The following is a 26,282-nucleotide window of genomic DNA, read 5'->3' as shown; positions in this document are numbered from 1 at the left end:
AATTTGAAGCATTTACACTCTAAAGTTTCATTTACCTCATGCTACAATAAGATTTTCCTCAAGGACTATTAGCTAGAAGAAATCTGTGTTTAAGAGCTTTACATATAAACTCTAGATCAAGGAATAATCTAGTCTGATGGCACTAAATTATTTAAAAAATCATTAGCAAAATTTGCTGAGGATTCTTCTGAACTGAACAATCTCCTTATTTAGGCTCAGAACCCTAGAAATCAACAATATAGGGACACTGGGTCAGTCCAGGGACTACCAACTTTGATATTATTATTATTATTTATTATAGTATAATTACATTTATTTCAAGCTTCAATAGAGCTGCAATAATACTTCCCCAAAAATATGCCCCAGGACTCCCGTTGAGAAAATGCATGCCTGCAAGCACAAGAGCCTTCTTATCTCTGAGATTAGAAGAGGGATTTCTTTGATTTTGGGGCTGATTGATTTAAGACAAGTAGGCTCAAACGGTAATAAAGAGCTTTTCCCTCAGACTCCAAAGAAGTCCCTTGACTTCTTTTTGCAAGCATCTTTCTAAACCACCAATAAAGAAAAAGGTCTGGTAGTATTAATTCCCATCATACTAGGTTCACTTCAGGAAAACCTAGAAGAGAACTTATTCTAGGTTCTTTCTGGATCCAAAGAAGACTGGTAGATTCTAACTCATCCTACTGTAGATATATAAATAAGGCATAATTTCACTAAATTCCTAATGTACTTGCATTGTATAGAATTAAAGGAGGGTAATGCAATTAATGCAAATCATGGGTTTGTGGAAAACAGATCCTGTCAAACTAACTTGATTTTTTTAATGAGATTACAAGTTTGGTCAATAAAAGTAATAGTATTGATGTAATAGACTTCCGTAAGGCATTTGACTTGGTACCACACAACATTTTGATTACAAAACTAGAATGTTATAAAATTAACATAGCACACATTTAATAGATTAAAAACTGGCTAGCTGATAGGTCCCAAAATGTAATTGTAAATGGGGAATCATTGTCAAGTGGGTGTGTTTCCAGTGGGAGCCCTCAGGCCCTACATTATTTAACATTTTTATCAATGGCATGGAAGAAAACATAAAATCACTGATGAAGTTTGCAGATGACACAAAAATTGGGGAAGTGGTAAATAATGAAGAGAACAGGTCACTGGTTCAGAGAGGTCTGGATCCCTTGATAAACTGGGCGCAAGCAAACAATATGTAGGCCATTACTTACAGATTGGGGGACTCTAGCCTGAGAAGTAGTGACTCTAAAAAAGACTTGGGGATTGTGATGAATAATCAGCTTGGCACTGTGGCCAAAAGCATTAATGCATCCTGGGATACCAAAACAGGGAAATCTCAAGTAAGAGTACAGATGTTATTTTACCTCTCTATTTGGCATTTGTGCAACTGCTGCTGAAATACTGTGTCCAGTTCTGGTGCCCACAATTCAAGATTCAAAATTCGAGAGGGTTCAGAGAAGAGCCACAAGAATGATGAAAAGATTAGAAAACATGCTTTATAGTGACAATGATAGACTCAAGGAGCTGTCTATTTAGCTTAACAAAGAGAAGACAAAGGGGTGACTTGATTACTGTCTGTAAGTATCTGCATGGGAAACAAATATTTAATAATGAGCTCTTCAATCTAGTGAACAAGGTCTAACCCAATCCAGTGGCGGGAAGTTGAAACTAGACAAATTCAGACTGGGAATAAGTTGTAAATTTTTGACATTGAGGGTAATTAGCCATTGGAACAACTTCCAAGGGTTGTGATGGCTTCTCCATGACTGGCAATTTTTAAATCAAGATTGGATGTTTTTCTAAAAGATACGCTCTAGGAATTATTTTGGGGAAAGTTCTCTGGCCTGTGTCATAAAGGAGGTTAGACTAGATCACTCTGGTCCCTTCTGGCCTGGGAATCGATGAATTGTAAACTCTTTGGAGCAGGTCTGTCTTTTTGTCTGTGTTTGTAGAGTCCCTAGCAAAACGGGGATCCTGAGTTGGGCTCCCAGATACTACCCTCAGTATAAATAAGAATGTATCCACCTCCCCATGGACATATGCAAGCCTGAAAATCCCAGGACAGCAATTGGACTCAGTACCAACATGATGAGATTACACAATGCAATGATCTTTATCTTCTTAACTTTTGCTTGCATCTGCACTTCAGAAGCATGATGGTGATTCACAGCCAGGGCCAGCTCCAGGCACCAGCGCAGGAAGCAGGTGCTTGGGGCAGCCAATGAAAAGGGGCGGCACATCCGGGTCTTCGGTGGCAATTCGACAGCGGGTCCGTCAGTCCCTCTCGGAGGGAAGGACCGGCCACTGAATTGCCGCTGAAGAATGAAGCCGAAGTGCTGCCGATCGCGGCTTTATTTCATTTTATTTTTATTTTTTTCTCTTTGCTGCTTGGGGCGGCAAAAAAGCTGGAGCCAGCCCTGTTCACAGCTTGCTGCCCAGTTGGATAAAATGGATGTTTTTCACATTCTGGAAATGCTGGCTCTGAGTGTACTTGTATTCCGTTTTCCTACCTTGTCTCTCCTTTACGAAAAATAATAAATTGTTTGTGTTAGATAGAGAGCAATATAATACAAGGAATAGAAGCAAATGATTAGTCTTGCTCTATAAATAGCGGCCTATCCTTGGCTTAATAAGGGAGAATAAGAACATTTCCCTCCAGCTCTAGGATAGAGGGAGACGACAATGCCTCCCCCAAACTTCCAGCCCCCTGTGAAGGAGCAAAGGGAAGAAGCCACTGGTGAGGTGAAAAGTCCAGGAATCTAACTCTACTGCCTGTTGCCTCTGGGTCCTGTCCCCAAGCTGCTGATCAGCTGTTGATGGGGGGGTTAAAAATTCTCCAGCTTAACAGCACAGATAGCTACAGCTATGCAAGCGGGCAGCAGGAGAGCTGCAAGAAAGATACCATTTCCCTCCCAGACGCTGCATTAAGGGGAGAGCAGATGTTCCAGGGCCTGGCCTCCTGACAGACAGGGAAGGAAAGAGATTCTTGTCTCTCGTCTTTGCCCCCCACAACTATTTGTGGCTCATCCCTGTTCCCGCTCACATTAGGGGAAATAGTGGAGCTACTAGGTAGAAAAGGTCTCGGAGGAATCTGGGGAAGGTGAGGAAGGGCCAGAGAGAATCTGTGGTAATGGGAATCCAGAAATTCAGTGGATGACTGGTTAAGTCCCACTGAAAATCCCAGCCTACAAAAGCAGCTTGACAATGCCTGCAAATCACAGTCTGAGTAGATACTGAGAAATTTGCCATTGGTACAAGCTTTTTTCTTCTATAAATCAGGACTGGAGGATGACCATCTAGCATACATTCTAACAATACCAAACTCAATCCCCTAGTCCCAAAAGTGGTGGCTAGAGCTGGCTGAAAATTTTTGGCAACGTTTTTCAAAATTTTAGTGATTTTTTTTCCACTTGTGTGGCTAGCTTACAGCACAGTCTATCTTTTTCAAAAAATTTGAAATTGATGAAAATATTTTTCAAGGAAATTGTAAAAGCTTTCAAAAAAATGCTCTGCATTTTTCAACCAGCTTTCCTGGTAACTGTCCAAAAATAACCTCCCTCAAACCTTCACCAAATCCAGATAATACAAGCCTCTGAGGCTGGGGAGGATCCAAAGAGATCTCCAGTTCTGCCAGGAAAAAAAAATGTACGCAGTGTTGTTGTAGCTGTGTCGGTCCCAGGATATGAGAGAGATGAGGTAATATCTTTTACTGGACCAACTTCTGTGGGTGAAAGAGACAAGCTTCTGAGCTTACCCAGAGTTCTTCTTCAGGAAAAGAAATGGTCAAGATCAGAGACTCGCCTCAGTATAAATTGCTTGGAGCAGCACCTATGTCATCAAGCTGCTTTTTCAAATGTCTCTCCCTCAGTTTTTCTTGTTGCTAATAGAAAGCAACTGAATGTCTATCGCTTGTATCAAATGGTGAAGGAGTACAAAGAATTCTCATCTCAGGGAAGAAATGATTAATAGAACAGAAAAACTTCAGCAACAAAACAACTTACTTCCAAGAGGAACTAAGCTCCCCAATGGATTTATTAAGTAGGAAGAACCTGTGTGCATAGGAATGGGAGTTACCAGTCAATTTTCCACTGGATTTCACAGATACAAGGCCCTTCTCAAAATAAGAGACTTTGCCTCCAACACCAACCTAACCTTCACGCAAAACTTGTATCAAGTTTTTCTGAGGCCTGGTCTACACTAAGGGGGGAGGGTGTCGATCTAAATTATGATCAGCTTACCGCGGTGTCTTCACTACAGTGAGTCGACTGCTGCTGCTCCCCCGTCAACTCTGCCTGCGCCTCTTGTCAAGCTGGAGTACAGGAGTCAATGGGAGAGCACTCAGGGATCGATTTATCACGTCTAGACTAGACGCGATAAATCGATCCCCACTGGATCAATCGCTGCCCGATGATCCAGTCGGTAGTGAAGACATACCCTGAGAGTCAAAGAACATCCCTGCCCACAAATGTCTTTTGTACACTGGATATCCTGGATCTGCTGGGTTCAGAAGAAGAAAGTAGTGAAAATCTTGAGAGAAATCAACCTTGCCAAATTTCTAGCTAAGTTTTGTAGCCCTGGGATGTCAACAAAGTTCAGATAAGCAATTAACATTTGAGTGCTGATCTGAGCCAGGCCTCTGAACAGTTTGACATTCACCCAACCAGTCTTCTCTTCTTTTGGGAAAAGTGATGTGAACACATCTCCAAGCTGGCTGTTGCTTTGGAAGCTGCCCTAAGAGGAACTGAAGATCAGAATTGGTGATCTGAAGAAGTGAACACTTCCAGATCATGCTTCTTGGCTGCTTCTGCTGGATTGACTAAGCGAAGGAGGGAAGGGCAGGATATCCAGTACTCTGGTTTAGTGGATTCAAATCACAAAAAACTATTTCCAGGAGATTCTTCCCTTGATGACAACTAGTAGAACACAAACTAAATCTGAAAACTGAAAATATGAACAGACACACAATGTAGTCACATGTATTGGATAGAGAAGAAAGAGGAGATTTTTCATTATGGAAATGATAATAGGAGTTTGAAAGAGGCTAAAAATACAAAAGCATTCCACACGGGGTGATGGGCATCTAACTTTCAGTTACACTGAGTGGAACTTCCAGACCATTTAGCTGATGAGCACATAACATTTTCTGGGAACAAAAATTTTTTCTTCCTTAGACATGATCTTGCATCAGTACAGAGATCAGCATCTTCAAGTGCTTCCACTAGACCTGGAAAGTCTGCAGTCATGGACTAAAAAAGAAACTAGACTAGTACTTTAAATGCATTGCAACCCTATGTGGACATGGTGGAAACCATATTAGCTATGTTTCCCATTGTCTAATTAGAGGACTTGGGTCTGGGTCACCTGACCTTTCTGCTAGGCAGAAAGCTATTGAGGCTTTTCTGGAAGATGGGTGTAAGAATGCAGTTTTATAACAGGACCACTTGGAAATAGTGACCATCGTATAATAACATTTAACATTCCTGTGGTGGGAAGAACATCTCAACAGCCCAACACTGCGGCATTTAATTTCAGAAAGGGGAACTATGCAAAAATGGGGAGGTTAGCTAAACAGAAATTAAAAGGTACATTGACTAGAGTGAAATCCCTCCACGCTGCATGGACACTTTTCAAAGACACCATAATAGAGGCCCAACTTAAATGGATACCCCAAATTAAAAAACACAGTAAAAGAACTAAAAAAGAGCCACTGTGGCTTAACAACCATGTAAAAGAAGCAGTGAGAGATAAAAATGCATCTTTTAAAAAGTGAAAGTCAAATCCTAGTGAGGTAAATAGAAAGGAGGATAAACACTACCAAATTAAGTGTAAAAATGTAATAAGAAAAGCCAAAAAAGAGTTAGAAGAACAGCTAGCCAAAAACTCCAAAGGTAATAACAAAATGTTTTTTAAGTACATCAGAAGGAGGAAGCTTGCTAAACAACCAGTGGGGCTCCTGGATGATCGAGATACAGAAGGAGCATTTAAAGACGATAAAGTCATTGCGGAGAAACTAAATGAATTCTTTGCTTCAGTCTTCACTGCTAAGTATGTTAGGGTGATTCCCAAACCAGAGTCGTCCTTTGTAGGTGACAAATCTGAGGAATTGTCACAGATTGAAGTGTCACTAGAGGTTTTGGAATTAATTGATAAACTTAACAGTAACAAGTCACCGGGACCAGATGGCATTCACCCAAGAGTTCTGAAAGAACTCAAATGTGAAATTGTGGAACTATTAAACTATGGTTTGTAACCTGTCCTTTAAATCAGCTTCTGTACCCAATGACTGAAAGATAGCTAATGTACCGCCAATATTTAAAAAGGGCTCTAGAGGTGATCCCGGCAATTACAGACCAGTAAGTCTAACGTCAGTACCAGGAAAATTAGTTGAAACATAAGAACATAGAAGAACATAAATTGTTGGGCAAAAGTCAACATGGTTTCTGTGAAGGGAAATCATGTCTTACTAATCTATTAGAGATCTTTGAAGGGTCAACAAATATGTGGACAAGGGGGATCCAGTCAACATAGTGTAATTAGATTTCCAGAAAGCCTTTGACAAAGTCCCTCACCAAAGGTTCTTATGTAAATTAAGTTGTCATGGTATAAGAGAGAAGATCTTTTCATGGATTGAGAACTGGTTAAAAGACAGGGAACAAAGGGTAGGAATAAATGGTAAATTTTCAGAATGGAGAGGGGTAACTAGGGGTGTTCCCCAAGGGTCAGTCCTAGGACCAATCCTATTCATCTTATTCATAAATGATCTGGAGAAAGGGGTAAACAGTGAGATGGCAAAGTTTGCAGATGATACTAAACTGCTCAGGATAGTTAAGACCAAAGCAGACTGTAAAGAACTTCAAAAGGATCTCACAAAACTAAGTGACTGGGCAACAAAGTGGCAAATGGCAAATTTAATGTGGATAAATGTAAAGTAATGCACATTGGAAAAAATAACCCCAACTATACATACAATATGATGGGGGCTAATTTAGCTACAACTAATCAGGAAAGAGATCTTGGTGGATAGTTCTCTGAAGACTGACCACAGTGTGCAGTGGCAGTCAAAAAAGCAAACAGGATGTTAGGAATCATTAAAAAAGGGATAGAGAATAAGACGGAGAATATCTCATTGCCCTTATATAAATCCATGGTACGCCCACATCTTGAATATTACAGACAGATGTGGTCTTCTCATCTCAAAAAAGATATACTGGTATTAGAAAAGGTTCATAGAAAGGCAACTAAAATGATTCGGGGTTTGGAACGGGTCCCATATGAGGAGAGATTAAAGAGGCTAGGACTTTTCAGCTTGCAAAAGAGGAAACTAAGGGGGGATATGATAGAGATATATAAATCATGAGTGGTGTGGAGAAAGTGAATAAGGAAAAGTTATTTACTTGTTCCCATAATATAAGAACTAGGGGCCACCAAATGCAATTAATGGGCATCAGGTTTAAAACAAATAAAAGGAAATGCTTCTTCACACAGCACACAGTCAACCTGTGGAACTCCTTGCCTCAGGATGCTGTGAAGGCTCGGACTATAACAGGGTTTAAAAGAGAACTAGATAAATTCATGGAGGTTAAGTCCATTAATGGCTATTAGCCGGGATGGGTAAGGAATGGTGTCCCTAGCCTCTGTTTGTCAGAGGGTGGAGATGGATGGCAGGAGAGAGATCACTTGATTATTGCCTGTTAGGTTCACTCCCTCTGGGGCACTTGGCATTGGCCACTGTCAGTAGACAGGATACTAGGCTGATGGACCTTTGGTCTGACCCAGTATGGCCGTTCTTATGTTCTTATGTTACTACTTATACAGTGTATAACACACAATGGAATCCCAGTCTCAAACCAATTAATACTAACCAATAGTACTGTACCATAACATAAATAATAATTGTTTTAATATTTTGTGCTGCATTTTGTCACTTTGGTAATGGTAATTGAAAAATGTACAATACCCTAGTTCCTAGTGGGAAGAATACCTTACAAAATTACGCTTTTCCCTCAAATCTCAACCCACTTCCCCTTTGTATTTTATTTGATAGGAAATTTAAGCTGTCTGATTTAAGCATTGAAGACATGTATCCAAGAAGAATCTCCTCAAAGGCATTTCACAACACAGACTTTGAAACAAGGACACCTGAATTGTCATCCTCAAGTAATTAGGGATCATTTTCTCAAATTTCACACTGAAATGGCACACTCAAAACTTTTCTTCACTACTCTTGCGCACCATGTAGCCCAAACCGCTCTGAAAATGAGTGTTGCTGAACAGTTCAAAGAACTTCAGCTTTCATGAGAAATCCACTCGCCTCCATTTCTTTCACTAGCTCTCTAACCTTTATTTTCAAAACTAGGAGAACATGGTGCTCATGAAAATAAGAGTCTTATAAGTGGGGTCAGAGCTAGTGTATATAAACAAGCTTCACCACATAACTCTCCCTTCCCACTTCAATCCTAATTAGCGATATTCTTCACACCCTCTCAGTCCTGGACCTCTCCCAAGTAAAGACGCTGCCAAATGTGGTGGGTTTTAGGTGGGGCAGATAAAATTGCATCATCAAATGTTTTTTCTATTATTCTTTGTGCTGGATTTGATCTTAGCTAAAGGAAAGGTAATGCATTAACCCACTTTGCTATTTAACCCCCAAGATGTCAACTTTAGTAAAAAGACTAATTGTATGAGTCACTCAGTTGATGAGTATCAGAGGGGTAGCTGTGTTAGTCTGAATCTGTAAAAAGCAATAGAGGGTCCTGTGGCACCTTTAAGACTAACAGAAGTATTGGGAGCACAAGCTTTCGTGGGTAAGAACCTCACTTCTTCAGATGCAAGTAATGGAAATCTCCAGTTGATGAGAGAATTTAAGCAGCTTTTCTATTACAATTTCAACTCTAACCAAAAGCAATATCATCAGTTAACTGTGAGGGATCTCTTTACAATTCTAAAAAATCAGGGACTTTGATTGAAGACTAATAAACCAAAGGTAGATCAAACTTTCTCTTATTCATTACTGCTCAACATGGCTTACAATGGAATTGGCTATATACTGTGTTAGCAAGTTTTGTCTTGGAGAAGTGAGCTACAGTGTTTCCTGTCCATGTGTGTAATACAGTAAACCAAGGTTTGTCTAAATCTTTCAGACACCTGAATTGTACACATTTTGTGAAGTTGATAAAAACTATATGAGAATGGGAAAGACACGTGATTCAACAGTATATCTGAGAAGCATTTCTAAAACACGGTGGCATTAAAAAAAAACTAGGGCCCATCACATACCTAATACAATACACTCTATACAGCTTTACATCTAACTGTGTTTTACAATCAACTTAAAACAGCAAAATAAAATTGCAAGCGTTATCAAATTCCAGACTTTGGTCTTGTCTGAGAACTGTTTTCACTGGGCTTGCTGAACTACTCAGCACTGTCACTTAGGGTATGTCTTCACTACCCGCCAATCCGGCGGGTAGCAATCGATCTATCGGGGATCGATTTATACCGTCTCGTCTAGACGTGATAAATCGATCCCCGAATGTGCTCCCTGTCGACTCCGGAACGCCACCAAAGCGAGAGGCGGAAGCGGAGTCAACGGGGGAGCCGCAGCCATCGATCCCGCAGTAAGTCGATGTAAGCTATTCACGTACCTGAAGTTGCGTATCTTAGATCGATTCCCCCCCCAGTGTAGACCAGCCCTAAATGCTGTTTGAAGAGAGTAGTAATAAAATTGATAAAGAGCTTATTCCAATATCTGTTCAATAATGTGTTGTGAAGACAAATAGTAGCTCTATAGTACTAGTCAAAAAGCAAAACTTAGTTAAGCAAAAAGCTAAGAGTGAGAAAAGCAGCTCTCATCAACTTCCTAACTACCACTGCCAATCAAATAATATAATTTATATCTTCCCAGCATTTGCATTAATTCTCATAACCCTTGGAATTTTATTCTGTTTTCCAGTTTAGCATTCTAAGTTTTTCATAGCAGCGACCATGTCTACCTCTGGATTTGTACTGCACCTAACACAATAGGGTCCTGATCACACATTTGACTATTAAGTCAAAGCCAGAGAAAATGGTCACCCTTCCATTCTGTATCAGGAAGTGCTGATAAAGACAAAGGAGAGGAATAATCTGTTTTCCCTCAAACTCTGCTGTTGAATTCCTCCTCCTCAAACTTTCTATTAAGTTTAAGAAAGACAAAGGGCTGGAGAGAGAGATAAGTACAAGAAAGAGGAAAGAGACGGTGAATGATTACTACACCACTGTTAGTGTATTTTGCCTCACATATTTGGTATAGTCAGGCAGCAATGACACAACTAAAGGCCTGACCTGGACAAGTGCCAAGCATCTGCAACTGTCAGGAATTCATCCCAAGGCCTCTTGACTTTTAGTCTCTGCTCTAACTACTAGACCATGAATGATCTCTTCATTTTAAGCATATAGTCATACTCAATGGGATAGATCTTCAGTTGGTGCAAATCAGCATAACTCCATTATCTTCAGCGGGGACCTTTTCCAAAATTTCTATTACACAGAGAAAACTGCTCACTGTCTACAGGAAAACTGGATTTCAAGATCCATATTTCTAATGAGGCCTCAACCAAGTCTCTGAATTTGCATCCATAATTTTACACAAGCAATATGGAGAGAGTCCAAATAGACAGTTTAAGGCCCTGATCCAAACCCACTGAAGTCAATAGAAAGGCTCCAACTAACTTCCGTGGCCTTAAGATTACCTAGGGAGGTGGTGGAATCTCCTTCCTTAGAGGTTTTTAAGGTCAGGCTTGATGAAAACCTGGCTGGGATGATTTAGTTGGGGATTGGTCCTGCTTTGAGCAGGGGGTTGGACTAGATGACCTCCTGAGATCCCTTCCAACCCTGATATTCTATGATTCTAAGATCCGGCCCTAAATGCTCAAATTCCAGCTGCACCTGCAAGCACAGTAATTGACTATGCAAAATGTAGAGGCTATTGTTTTTTTAAATGTGGCTCGTTGTCAGCTTTGTGACTCTCTCAGGTCAATAACAGTGCTATTTATAGCTGCCTAGTTATATCTGCAAGGCTTTTTTTGGGAGAAGGGAGACAAAGTCACTTAGCATTTGTAACCAAAGATATATTTCACATTTCCACACAAGATACAGCTTAACATCCCTTTGGTCTGCTTTAATATTATATAATAATTCAACTGTCCTGTGACAGATGCAAAATGTCAGAAGACCTTTCACACAACTGAGTTTGAGCTTGATGTTGTGCAGCATCTCAATGATGCCTGGCAAAGAGAATGAATTTTCTGTAGTGGGTGTAGTTCTAACGCAGCATTTACACCAAGTCCAGCCAATGGCCATATTTAGTGACCATTTGGGCTGGTTATTTTTAAAAGCTATTTATTTACAGTTGTGGTAACCTGGACCTTAATCATTTTGCAAGTACTTAGTCACATATATTCATACATATTCTATATATTTCACACACATATACATTGGGTCTTCCTCCTCTCCCAGGCTTTTCTCAAACCACCACCACCTATGGATAGATCATGGAGACCTGTGGTGTTTCCCATTCGTGTATTACCCACAAATATAGCTGGATATAGTTGAAATTGGATATAGTTGAAATGAAGCTTGAGATTGAAGAGGCAGTGCTTGATTAGATGCCAAATGGAAAACCAAGGGACAGGTCCAGGAAAAAGTCACGTTACACAGAATATTGGAGAACATGGAAAAATCAATAGAAAAGAGGGAATGTACAGACATCAAGTCTCTCATAAGAACATAAGACTGGCCATACTGGGTCAGGCCAAAGGTCCATCTAGCCCAGTATCCTGTCTTCCGATATGCCAGGTGCCCCAGAGGGAATGAACAGAACAGGTAATTATCAAATGATCCAACCCCTGTTGCCTATTCCCAGCTTCTGGCAAACAGAGGCTAGGGACACCATCTCTTCCCCTCCTGGCTTATGGCCATTGATGGACCTATTCTCCATGAATTTATCTAGTTTTTTTTTTAAACCCTGTTATAGTCTCTCTCTGAAGATCCCATAGCAAATATTCTGGGGATAATTTAAGATCCTAGAAGTAAAGATTGCTTGATTACATCTTTATATTGCTATGGTATTTTGAAGAAGCTGAGATTCTGAAATCTAAAATCCCCCACTACCGATGACTGTCATTGTAATACTAGTCTCACAGAGAGTACGTCTAGACAGCAATCATTTAGTGTAACTGCAGTTCAAGTCAACGTGCCTGAGCTAGCTTGAATCTAGCTAGCTCAGATCCCAGAACAGTGAAGCCACAGCAGCTCTAGCACAGGCTGGCTATGCACAGTTCCGAGAGGGTTTATGCAGCTCATGCTGGCTTCACTCCTCTGAGACCCAAGCTAGTTAGATTAACTCACCCACAGTGATTGAAGTCTAGACATAACCAGTGAGCGAGAGAGAATGCTGCAAGCAGCTAATTGAAGTATTGCGGATAGACATATTTTAAATAAATCAAAATAAATACATCATAAAAATAAAACTAATAGTTTGGCAGAGTTATGGCAGGTTGACTTCCTCCCAGGGCATACCTCTTTTTGAGGCCTGGTCTACACTACACAATTAGGTCAATATAAGCTGCTTTGCATTGACCTAGCTGTGGAAGTGTCTTCACTTAAATTTGGCTCCCGCCAACGTAAGTGCCTCTCTATGCCTATATAGTAACACCACCTCCCTGAGCAGTGTAGAGTCACAGTCAATGTAATTAGGTCAACGAAGTGTCAGTGTAGACACTGTATTGCTTATTTCAACCAGAGTGGGGTTTGTGTGCCCCATCACGCTGCCTGAGAAAGGATTAATGTTTTGATGTCAATGGTAATGGAGCACGGTCTAAACATAAGATTGTCTGGGTACATTTGTAACATTGAGATTTGAATTTAGAGAGTTTCCTCCTGAAAATAAATATGTATTCATTCCTCATGACACTAAGAGTATTATATGTACTACACATTATAATTACTTGCTCTAGTTATACCTTGCTAATGCTCAGGTTTGAAAATGGAAAATGAAGTCTATCGGACACACAAGAGAACATTAAACCCATCTGTTGTACAAAGATTTGAACTCTAAAGTTGTCAGCTACTGAAAATTGGTTGCAACTGAAACTATTGACTTTGTTATTGATCTGTTGATTGGCTTTGGATGGAACTAAAGCTTAATATTGATTCTGGTTGACGATCTGAAAATATAAAGAAAGTAGAAATGAAAATATTAATCACATGATAAAATATTATTTTAGAGTAGTGCATCTGATTGTGAACCTCTGTTAATCACTGCATTGTCCTACTGCTGCCAACAAGACCCCAAATGAAAAGCACTGTAGGAGTTCATTCCCTGACCTCTTTTGACCATGGTACTATTGTTGGATACAGCCCCTAAGTTTGAGATTTAAGAGAAGGATATTGCAAACGCAAATTAATGAAATTAAGTATTTTTAATTAAGCTACAGCCATACTCAAAGCAACCAAAATTAAGTGGAAGATAATATACATCAGCGTTTAAATTGTGCCCTAACTTCTACTGGAGTCAAAAGCAAGGACAAAGTGCAAAAAAGCTATTTCTTTTGATGAATTGCCTGATTAGATTCTGATTCACTTTTATTATACCTTGTAACATTTAACATGGAATGACACTAGAAACATTAAAATTGCTATAAATCTTGCATATAAAAGCATGAAATCTTGCTGCACTGTTACACAGTTATGTGAATTCTCACTGTACTGAAAGTTCTGCTTCATTTCTGTTAGTTAATTACATTTGAGAACTGTGTAACTGATTTTCCATCATTTGCCTGACCACGTGATACCTAATATGCTCCAACATCCTGGAGTTACCTGATCATTTCCCTAAAAGTGAATATGGACTATTCTTTCTTGGAACTGGCATATTTCATTTTAGGGGCCAAATTCTAGTCTTATTCATCGTTTATAGGGCCAGAAGGGACCACTGTGATTATCTAGTCTGACCATTTCTAAAAACAACCTCCTGCATAGGCCATAGGGCTTCCCTGAGCATATTTTGAAGCCAGTGTGAGATTTGACTTCAAAAGGACCAGGATTTGAACCTGAGTGGGTAGTCTTTGGCCCATATCCTGCCATCAGTTTTTGAGGAAGGCTTTCTATAATTTCATAGGGCATTCAGGGCATAAAAAGGTTATGATATGACTGTCTGGAAATACCCCATTTTTATTCTTACAGTATCTTTGCAGACAGAAATGGAATTATGTACATTCAAAAGCTCCTAATGATTTAGGATCCTAAATCCTCCTTTCAAAAGTAACTCAGATACTTAGGAGCACAAGTCACATTGATTTTTTCAATGAGATTTAGGCTGCTAAGTCACTTTTGAAAATTTTACTGGTAGTTTTTTTATTCAAGACCATAATACGTTTAATGGAGGAGTGAGGTATGTGATACAGTGATGACGAAAGTGAATTGTTAGTGGCAAATCACTGTCTAAAAAATATGATCATTTAGACAAGATCCATCATTACAACTAAGTGATGGTGATCATGTCAGAAGAAGAAATTGAACTGGTCTCATAAAACAAAATGCGTCAACATGTTCCTTCTCAGATGCACATTTTAGTATCTTACATCACCGAATCAAAATATGAGCTGCATATTCAAAAAAAATGTTTAATTGTTTATGGGTGGGATTTTCATACACTTCTGCGTGATTTAGGAACTCAAGCCCCGCTGAATGGGCAGCTTGTGCTCCTAAATTCCTTAGTCACTTTCGAAAATCCCACCCTACTTCCATAACATTTAGAGACAAGCTCTAACCATAGCAGATTTGCTTGAGATACATGGTAATGGCAAACCCGGGTCTGAGATTAATCCCTGAAGATTCAGAACTATGTACAGATTAAACAAGAAGTGGTTACACTACTCTGTAATTTATATTTGTTGATTTTATTATGCATCTTTTTTTAAAAGCTACCTAAGATCAATCAAATGAAGAAAAAAAGAAAAGCATAGCAGAAAAGCCTGTAATTTAAGAATTATAAGGCTGGCACGTATGTGGAAGCTATGTCATTATTTATATCTTCCTTGTACTTTTGAAGAAATTAATCTAATGTGGGGGTCTCTAAAAATAGATTACAACAATTGTTTTCAGTTTAAAATCCATCAAATCCTTCTCTCTAGTTGATAAGATTCAGTGTTGGGACCAAAATCCGCAGGCTATATAGCATATGGGTCTAATTTTAAAAGGTGCAAATCTTTGATTTATATTAGGAAAGAACACAAGATGTAGCAATCTTATACTTCATTAGAGGTTGTTTTAGAACAGAGAATTGACAACCACAATTCAGAATTATCCTTGTTTATATCTACTATATACTGTTATATACAATAACCCTACCTGAATATACTGTGATATACACCTCTATCTCGATATAACGCTGTCCTCGGGAGCCAAAAAATCTGACCGCGTTATAGGTGAAACCGCATTATATTGAACTTGCTTTGATCCACCGGAGTGCGCAGCCCACCCCCACGCCCCCAGAGCACTGCTTTACCACGTTATATCAGAATTTGTGTATATCGGGTCGCGTTATATCGAGGTAGCGGTGTACAACAAATGTCCCCATTTACTTTCTTCCCTGATATTAAAGTTTAAAGGAAATTGTGAAGATGCATTTTTATTTAATTATGTTAAAATGCACCTTGATCCAGAGAGTCTATGTAAACTCTGATGCGCCACCTATGCCCCCATTTAAATCTTGTATTAAAGACTTGAGTGTAACTTAAGTAAACCACGGGGCTTTTTGCTAGCCTCAGTGAAAGCCTGCTTCTGGCTTCCATTGAAGTCAATGGGAATTGTGCCATGGACATCTATGGAAGCAGAATTGGGGTCATGATTTGAAGAGCATTATTTTAATTATAAATAAGATATGTCTCATGTTTTTTAAAAAAAAACACCTTCCTCGGTGACCACTGCAGCTGCATGTATATTAGTTATGAATGTAGTCCTCCAGAAAATGTTCTGAACAAAGTTATTTAGGTTGACATTTTCAGAGGAGTCTAAGGGCATTAAGACCCAAATCCCTTGGCTCTAGACAAGATTTAACCACAATCTGTTCAACAGTCCATACAATGAGTGATGAAAGCCCTTCACAAGTTACGAGCGCTAGGTGAAATTTGAGATTCTGTGCATCGGGCTCCTGTAGTGGATTTGGCAGGGGTGACCTGAGTTTCACTTTTAAAGAGGAAAACCAAAATCAGACTGTTTTTGGATGCTCTGGCAACTTTGGATGGTTAGTTGGTTCAGCTAATGAACCCCACCAATTCTGGTGAGGAAGGGAATGAGGCTTCAGCAACATTTTACAGACGATCACAGCTGACGCCCAGATCACAATTTGCCACAGTAAAACATATGGGGGAGGGGGATGGGGAGTGCTCAGGGGTAGGAAAACTCCCCTGGTGATTTTCTCCACATCATTCAGTCTGCTTGGCAGGGTGTAGTGGGGGACAGGATTGGCCCCACCCCTTTTTATGGGCCCAGCAAGAGAACAGCCATCTGGTGCTCTAATAAGTGTAACATTTTTGATGGCTTTAGAATAATTGTTGCTAAACATTAAATGGAAGTGTGTTTTTTCATTTGTCCCTAGGCACGGTGGGATGGTTTGACAGGGCGCATTACCTTCAACAAAACAGATGGCTTAAGAAAGGATTTTGATTTGGACATTATTAGTCTCAAGGAAGAAGGAACAGAAAAGGTAACTAACTGTGTTCAAACTGTGAGCCACACAATACAGTCAGTGGGACTGTGCTTACTGAAAGGTGGACCTCATGAACCATGAGGATGAAAACCTAATTTGACAGTGATATCTTGAAGCCCATTCCTCTTCACCTACATTTCCTATGGTTGAAAAAAGCTCGTCCTAGTTTTTACATTGTTTGGGTTAAAGTTGCAACACAGATTGGGAGAGAGCAAAGGAGCAAGAGGGGGCGAGGAAGCTGCCCTGCAGAAGATTAAAGCCTGGAGCAGGCTAGCTAAATGAGCCAACAGGAGACACCTGGTAGCTGATTCTTTATAAAGGAGCTAAGTAGCTCTTATGGGGAAGAGGAGGAAGACTGACTCTGAGAGGCTGCTGGGGAGTCAGCTTTGGGCAGAGCAGCTATAAACTAGACCTGGAGTGAGTTGCCTCATAAGAACTGATAAGAGAGACTTTTTTCCCCCTCACCCAGGCTCTGAGGTAAGAGCCATGCCCTGAGACAGAATTTTGGGACTTTGTGAGTGATTGGGGAATTTCCCTTTTAAGTTTATTTGGCACCCCTCCCTCCAGAAAGGAGCCCAAATGAGCCGTGTGTTGATGAAACAATCTTTAATTAATGTTTCTTGCACTCTTATGAAAGGAAACCACCTCCCCAGATCCTTGTGGGAGGAAAGATGGTAGGGGAAAGAGACAGTCCATCCCTCCCTCACCCACCTACATTTAGTGTCTGAATAGGGACTTGATCTCCCCTCTCCCAAGAGAAGCCAGAAAGGAAATATTGCAATTAATAATATAGCAGCAAGAGATAGAGGAGTGAAATCATCAGTTCTAGGAGGCCTTACAACCCCCCATCCCCCATCAGTGCATGGAGAAGGCCCAGCTGGCCAAACAGGAATAGAATTGACAGTTCCAAGCCAAGGTGGCCAGGCTGTTCATGCAAGGTTCACTGAGCACTCCCATGAGGGTGCTCTTTGCCGAGTCTCTCCCAGGGCCCACCCTAACCAAACTGACTAACTCCACCTCAAAATCTTCCTGACAACATTTGAGTGGGTGGCCACCACTGGCTATGAGAGGAGCTCCTGGGCCGCCCAGATTGCCCTTTATCTAACCAGGTGCCCCCAGACTGCTTACAAGGCCCTATGTGCAGATAAAGCCCAGTCCTACTCTACCCTGAAGCCCACCATATTGGATTGGTTTGGACTCTCACCAGTGGTCTATCATAGGAAGTTTCAAGAGGAAACCTTTCCAAAAGGAGGCAGCCCATGGGCCATCGCTCAACAACTCTGAGATTTGGCTGGCTGACACCAGAAACCAAGACCATGGGCAATATCATATATAGCATTGTTTTGGAACAGTACTTACAAATTCTCCCAGTAGCAGTAAAAGCCTGGGTCCATTGGTTTGACCCAGCAACCATTGCAGAGGCCATGGAGATGACAGAAAGCTTTTTGGAGGCAGAGGCACCAGGCCTTGGGAGCACCACCCCTTCCTGCTTCCTCACGGTAACTCAAGAGTAATTGGAGATGCACTAGGTTTCAGCACCCCTGGAACATGGAGGTGCCCACACTACTTGGCCCCCTTGATGGACAGAGCCCCTACCTTCCTGGGGATCTCAAGTGGGTGATGCTCCAGGCGCCAGAGTGGACTTCATCTACCTTTCAAGAGGGTGTGATCATATGTTATCAGTGTGAGCAGTTGAGACACATGCAGTGAGAGTGCCCCTTCCTGGAGTGTGATTATTTAGGGTGTCACTTTGGCCAACAGGGCAAGACCTCATACCTAACAAAGAGGGATGCCAAAAGACCCTTCTTGGTTCCCATCAAGTTAGACCACACCTCATAGATGGGCTGATGGACTCTGGCTTTGGGCAAATGCTCCTGCACCAAGATTCGTTCCTGCCCAAAGCCTTCTAATCCAACCGAACTGTCCAAATCTTCTACATACATGGGAAAGATGCACTTATCCGATTGTCCCTATTATCTTACAAGTAGCTGACTACATAGGGTGTCTCCAGGTAGATGTAGTGGAGCACCATGCTTGGCCTGTAATCCTGGGTCACGATTAGCATACACCTCCCCATGCTCCTGAATAGAAACTCAATGCCCCTTACCCCAGGCAACTCTCAAGGGTCCAGTAAGACTTGGGCCTGTGCTGGGGCTGTACCCTTGGAGCCTGGAGAGAGTCTATCCCGAGAAGAGGACCCCCTGGAACAGACCTCCCAATAGACCCCCATCATACTCCGCCCCAAAGCGAGTCAGAGACCCTTAGACTAGATGACACCTTTGACTTCATCACTGCTCAGGATGAAGTTCAGACCCTCCAAGAATGTTTCAACAAGGTAGCTGTGATCAATGCGGAAGCCACCTAAGAACACTATTATCCAACAGTTTCCCCATTTCAAGTTACATAATGAAATTCTGGACTAGGTGAAGAAACAACCTCACAGGTCCAACTCCTGGTTCTCAAATCAGCTCATCAAGAACTGTTGAGACTAGCACGCTCTGTCCTGATGACTGAACATCTGGATAAGGCAAAAACATTTGGAAAACTACTGGCCCAATTCTTTTGGCTGAGTATATTTTAGGAAGTAGTGGATTTTTATTGTCCTGCCCAGATTGACAGAAGGTAGCCCATAAGGAACGGGGCCAGGCATCCTTAATATCCCTCCTTCTTGTAACAGGATAAGGTAGGGATTGACATCATAGGCTCCCTTGAGAAAAGTGCCTGGGGTCACATTTATTTCATACTCATCAGCTATGGCACAAAGTAACCAGAAGCTGCTCTCTAGCAGAACACTATCACTTCCACCCTCGTGCAGGAGCTACTGCAGATCTTTTCCAGGGTAGGCCTTCCTTCAGAAATTATCAAGGGGTCTTGTTTCCCTTAAAGGTTTGACGCTGGATCTTGGTCCTACCATCCTCAGACCAACGGCCTACTTGAATGGTTTAATCAGACTCTTAAGTTGATGCTAAGAAAGTTCATTGGGACAGAAACCAGAGATTGGGATCAACTGCTGCTGTACCTTTTATTTGTGGCACACAGAAGTCCCACAGGCATCTACTGGCTTTTCCTCTTTTGAAATTCTCAATGGAAGACAACCCCGGGGTATCTTAGATCTGGTCGAGGAGTCACGGGAAACCCAGCCAACCCACTTATGTCCTCCACTATGTCCTACAAATGAAAGAGAGGCTGGAGTGCCTTGGTCATTTTTCCAGGGCCAACCTATTCCAGGCCCAATAGAGCCAGGCCTGGAAGTATAATAAGGAAGCTAGAATGAGGGTATTCCAGCCTGGCAACCAAGTCATCCTATTTCTCCCCAGCTCAGAGAGCAAACTCCTAGCCAAATTTCAGGGCCCCTGTGAGGTACTCTATGTGTTGGGCCAGCTAATTACAAAGTTTACTACCTAGACTGACAAAGGCCACAGGAGATCTACCATCTGCTGTGACCTTGGAGGGTGCAGAATATCTCTTCATCCATCCAGAAAGAGATGAGGAGTTAGGACCCCAGCTCCCAGAACTATTTGCAGTAGGGGTCAAAGGGATCCAACTTGGTAATGGGTTGTCCACTGACCAGAGAGATCAATAAGAGACCAGGTGTGGGCATACTAGGATGTACTTTACCCATTCCCAAGACAAACCTTGCTAGTCAACCACTACATTCAGATAAAACCCAGTTGAAGCCTGAAGCAGGCTTGCTAAATGTACTTGTCCTGAAAGGGTTAAAATCCCATTTAATACAGGAGGTCCAGGAGATGTTAAAGCTAGGCATAATTGAAACATCAAAGTCCCTGGTGTAATCCAATGTGATCCTTGTCCCTAAAGCAGATGGGACCGTTCGATTCTGCATAGACTTCCACCAGATAAACATGATCCCTGACTTCAATGTACTGTATACCTTATTCCCCAAATTTGTGATGTGCTCAATGGGCTCAGCAAAGCCTGATACATTTCTACATTAGATTTCACTAATGGTTTTTGACAGATCCTGCTCTCCCCCAGTTTCCATGCCACGACTGCCTTCTTGACCAGTGTGGGCCTGTTTCAGTTCATTAATACTGCCTTCAGGTTACACAGTGCCCTGGCCTCTTTCAAACACTAATGGACAAGGTGTTATAGCCACATTAGCCCTATGCAGCAGCTTACCTGGATGATGTGGTAGTCTATAGTTGGAACTGGCCAACTCACCTCAGAGACTCATCCTTCAGACCCTACAGCAGGGGTCGGCAACCTTCAGCACATGGCCCATCAGGGTAATCTGCTGGTGGGCCAAGAGACATTTTGTTTATGTTGATTGTCCACAGGCACAGCCCCCTGCAGCTCCCAGTGGCTGCGGTTCACCGTTCCCGGCCAATGGGAGCTGCGGGAAGCAGCACGGGCTGCAGGGATGTGCTGGCTGCCGCTTCCCGTAGCCCCCCATTGGCCGGGAACAGTGAACCATGGCCGCTGAGAGCTGCAGGGGGCCATATCTGTGGAAGGTCAACGTAAACAAAATGTCTCGTGGCCTGCCAGCGGATTATCCTGACGGGCTGCATGCTGAAGGTTGCCAACCCCTGCTCTACGGGATGCCAATTTAACTGTAAACCCAAAGAAATACACTTAAGGGAAGCAGGAGACCACTTACTTAGAGTTCTCAAACTGGGGGTCAGGACCCCTCAGGGGATCGCGAGGTTATTACATGGGGGGTAATGAGCTGTCAGCCTGCACCCCAAACTCCACTTTGCCTCCAGCATTTATAATGGTGTTAAATATATAAAAAAAATTATAAGGGGGTGGGCGGTCACACTCAGAGGCTTGCTATGTGAAAGGAGTCACCAGTACAAAAGTTTGAGAACCACTGATTTAGCAGGAAACAGTAAAGTACAACCCTTGGTCGACAAAGTGGAAGCCCTAGCCAACACACCCATTCTGAGAATAAAACAAACAAGTTTGGGCATTCCTTTGGCTGGCAGAGTATAATAGGTGATTTGTGCCCAGTTTTCCTCATTAGCAGCTCCCCTCAGTGATCTCATTAAAAAATAGCTTCTCGGCAGGTCACTTGGTCCCCCCAGAGTGACTGGGATTCAGAGAAATTAAAGAGATTCTCTGTAACAAACCTGTAGTGTGTAGCCCTGATTTTTCAAAAGATTTTATTTTACACACGGTGCTTCATACTGGGCCCTGAGAGTAGTACTGCCCCAGAAGTTCCATGGCTAGGAACACCCTATTCTGTATATGAGCAGGAAACTCCTGGACTATGAAATGTGGTATTCGATCCTCGAAGGAATGCCTAGCAATACACTGGGTGGAGAAAGTCCTGCTCTATCATCTGTTTGGGATCCACCTTCTTCTCATCACTGACCACACAGGACTCCAATGGCTCCAGACAATGCCCAGGTCATCACTGATACCTCACCTTACAGCCCTTTCATTTTCATATAGACCATCATGCCGACAAGAACCACCAGAATGTGCACGAAGATGGAAAGCCACACAGTGAGTGTCCCGACAGACCCACTCAAAGGCAGAGAGCCAAGGAGTGAGGGAGCTGTCCTGCAAGAGACGAAGTCTGGAGCAGGCTTCCTAAATGAGCTAACCAGAGACACCGGTGCAGGGAAGAAATCTCAAGCAGCTGATTCCTTATAAGAGAGCTGAAGCAGTTTGTGGGGTGAGGGTGGAGGATGGGACAAAGACTGACTCTGAGAAGCTGCAAGGGAGTCAGCTTTGGGTACCACAACTAGCTGCAGGGTGAGTCACCTTCTAAGAAATTATAAGAGATACTCTGCAAAGGAACCCCTTTTTTTCCCCACCCACCCAGGATCTGAAGTAAGAGCCATGCCTTGGGACACATTTTGGGGCTCTGAGAGTGATTGGAAAAGCTGTCTTTTAAGTTAGTTTGGGATGCCCTCCCACCAGGGGCGGCTCTATTTATTTTGCCGCCCCAAGCATGGCAGTCAGGCGGCCTTCGGCGACATGCCTGCGGAGGTCCACCGATCCCGCGTCTTTGGCGTACCCGCCGCTGAATTGCCGCCGAAACTGCGGGACCGGCGGACCTCCCACACCCACATCGCCAAAGGCAGCCTGACTGCCGCCCTCACGGCGACCAGCACGCCGGCCCCCACGGTTTGCCGCCCCAGGCACGTGCTTGGTGCGCTGGTGCCTGGAGCCGCCCCGCCTCCCATTCAGAAAGCCCAAAAGGCTGTGTTTAATGAGACAAACTTCCATTAAAGTTTCTTGGACTCTTGGTAAAGAAAACTCACCTCCCTAGATCCTTCCAGGAGGGCAGCAGGTGTTGGGGTCGAGCGGGAAGGAGACAAGTCACCCTTCCCTCACTCTCCTACCCAGATACTGAGAAAAGATTTTTGACTTTTGCAGTTCATATTATCTTACATATCTGGGTACTGAATAGGAATCTGGAAATTGCAGTCATTATCTTAAGTGAAAATATATTTTCTTTTGCTCCTCCCATGAGGTTTTGCTCCTCCCAGGCCTCACTGTGTCAACTCACATCCTGTAAATATAAGTTTAAATGTCAACTCAATCTTATAATTTTTATAACTCCCCACAAAATTAATGGCGCTAGTTGAACGAACTTTTATGTAGGTACCATCAGACAATAAACCGGTGTGCCTTGTAAAGAATAGCATCTGTATTTTAAAGAAAGTGATTTTTTTAACATCCAGAGGTTTAGCCAAAGTTATATATCTATTATGCAATTTTTAATGAGTGTGTAAGGAGGTGGTGGTGGGGTTTAAGGAACTTAAGTAATATTCTCAAAATGTGCTAAAATACTAAAAATTGTTTAATTATTGAAGATGAGCCAATCAATTATGTTTTCACCCCATCCCTAATTACTCATAGTTGCACTAAAATGGTTATGCTACTGAGGAAAAATGAAATTAGTTGTGGTCTAGTCTGTTGAGATTAAACAGTGTTCTTTGGGATAAGCTTCTGAATTTGGTATTACACTGAAGCAAAGGTCAAGCAAAATCACATTCCATCAGGACATGCTTTAGAATCTTGTAAATTGCAAAGCTATACTTCAGAAATAATTTATGTGAAAAGGTCTTGTCTCCCTTATATTGTTGTTTACCAGTTGTCCTGAGGATGCAGATTGGACACCTATCTGGACCTTCTTTTTGTTAAATTAAACAAAAGCAAATAATCCACATTTGTAGGCTAGCAGATTGGGAAGATACTAAAGAACCTACCTCTCTTTCCTTATTTAATACACAGGGTAAGAAAAAACACCTACTCCCAGAAGATTCCATTTAGACTCCGATCTATAACAACAGAGGCAAAGCTACTGCTGCAATCTCAAGCATCATATTGTCAGCTAGATCTAATTACTACTGGCAAAAATTAAGGATGCAGAAGTCTCTGAATTTATTGGAACCAGCACAGTTCTGCTGTGTGGTGTAAAGGGTAGGATACCAAACACCCACTCAGGGGCTTCATGCACCCTGTGCATCAAGGAACTGTGCTCCACAGGGCTCCCTGTGCTCCAGCTAGAAAGGAAAGGGCTCATGGTGGGAGGGAAAGGGGGGAGACCGGAGGTGTCAATTATGAAAAAGTTAGAGTTCTTGATTTACAGAGTTCAGTGCTTAATGTCAACTAAAAACAACTTTGTTTCTCCTCCCACTTAAAACATTTGGCTCAGTGGATTTCCATTTTGATTCTGAATAATCATCTATGAGTTAATTGAAACATAACTACTAGCACCCAGCTCTCTAGACTGGTTTCACTTTTCATCTTTAATGAAGCACTCTGTTTATTTTTCTCTTTACCAAGGCTGCTGGCGAGGTTTCTAAGCATTTATATAAAGTGTGGAAGAAGGTTTGTACACAGACAGGTGATGCAAGAAACCTTCAGGTTGGGTCTTAAAACTCATCCTTTGGGTTTTGACAAATGGATCTCAGATTGCAGTTTAGAGACAATATTCTATCTCAGAGTGCGCTTTTCTGTGATAGAATGAATTCCATTCCTACTCAGGATATGTATTCTAGTACTTACAAATTGTAAAGAGGCCTCAGATGGATTAAATATTTTTCCCTAATAATATTTTTTTTTTAATTCTCAAGGGTTGGCCCTCTTCCTCCTTTGAATGATGGCATTAAAAAGCGACACCTTCACAGCTGTTCCCCTACCTCACTCATTAAAGTGGGGTTTCAAGTATCAGTGCCTTTAACAGCATTAATGGTGGGTGCTGTGCTAAGTGTGTTGCTTATTGACACTACCCACAAAGTGTGTGCCATGAATGACTTTTCTAGTATCATTGACTTAAGTTTTCACTACTACATTAGCTACTAGCATACAGTACAATTAATGTGCAATTCAGACATTCAATAACACATGTAAACTGGAAGCAGGCTTGTTTATAAACTGTCCAACTTATTCCAGGCATCTCATGCTTCCTTTTAACATACGGGGGATGCTTGGACCAATACAAAAGGCACCAGACTGAGAATCGGAAGAACCAAGTTTTATTCTTAGGTCTGCTGTGGACTCACTGAGTGGCCATAGGCAAGTCACTTACAAGGCCTGATTCTCAGAAGTGCTGAGCACCCATAGCTCCAACTGAAGTCGAAGGGCACTACAGGTGCTCAGCACCTCTGATAAGGCCTTTAGCCTTCTGTGAATCTTGTTTTCTACCTCTATACAAGGGGGATAATAATCTCTTACCCATCTTTGTAATGTGCTTGGGATATACAGATAAAAAAATGCTATGAAAAACAACAACTATATTTTGCATACATCTTTAAAAACGTTAAACTTTTCCCCCCCATTTAAAAATACTTTTTTTTGGCACTCTACTCTAGGGTAGCTGACAGTGTCCTATAGCACTCTTTTTCTAATCTAATAAAACACATACTTAATAACCTTGTTTTAATCTTCAGTGAATCAGGCTAAGGCACAACGGATTCTATTTTCCCCATTACTAGTGGATAGATCATCCTACCTGACATACAGAAGCTTATTGAACCAATCTAGCTTTTGACTCTAGGCATTTCATGTTACGTTGAATTAATTTAAACCAAATTACAATTGGTTCAGAACACAGACTCATTGAGAAGGGCATATTATATGTCTTGAATTTGTCACTAAACTGCAATAAACCCCTCCAGATTCACCATAGTGATGTAATACCTTGGCCTCATTCATCCAATGCCCTTCTGACCTTTTTCATTGTTAGTATCAAGACTGACCTACAGAGTCATTCCTTTAATTTTAATGTACAGTGGCCATCTTGATGTATTGTGTATACACTGACTGTACTATTCCATGTTCTGTATGACCGTTCTGCTCTTCCTCATTGCCAGCTATTTCAAGCACACCAGTGTGTCAGGAAGTTAGCAACGTTGAGCAGAATAGCTTTTGATTAATGCGCACTGCCCCAAAACAAATGAAAAGAAACTAGCTATTTATCACGGCCCCAGATTAACTAAGCTGATTATGCCCAACACGTCATGAATACAAATACTTTTCAGATCAAATTGATCTCCTGGAAGCAAAAGAAACCTAAAAGACGTGTGTG

General features: G+C 41.8%; 1 protein-coding gene across 3 annotated transcripts in view; it reads left to right on the top strand.

The window, feature by feature from the left end:
• The window catches only part of GRIK1 (glutamate ionotropic receptor kainate type subunit 1), a 220,589-nt gene that overhangs the window by 147,848 nt on the left and 46,459 nt on the right, over positions 1–26,282 (top strand). For all 3 annotated transcript variants that reach the window (XR_004648469.1, XM_034793548.1, XM_034793558.1), the window contains exon 8: positions 16,664–16,771. Coding sequence is in view for 2 of the 3 variants with exons in the window: in XM_034793548.1 (XP_034649439.1) it covers positions 16,664–16,771 (108 nt within the window). In the remaining variant the exon portion in view is untranslated. The remainder of the gene's footprint in view (positions 1–16,663; positions 16,772–26,282) is intronic.

This window comes from Trachemys scripta, chromosome 1, assembly GCF_013100865.1.
Source record: "Trachemys scripta elegans isolate TJP31775 chromosome 1, CAS_Tse_1.0, whole genome shotgun sequence".
Classification (NCBI taxonomy): Eukaryota; Metazoa; Chordata; order Testudines; family Emydidae; genus Trachemys; species Trachemys scripta.
The sequence above is the reverse complement of the archived record's forward strand: the minus strand, read 5'-3'. Positions and strand labels throughout refer to the sequence as shown.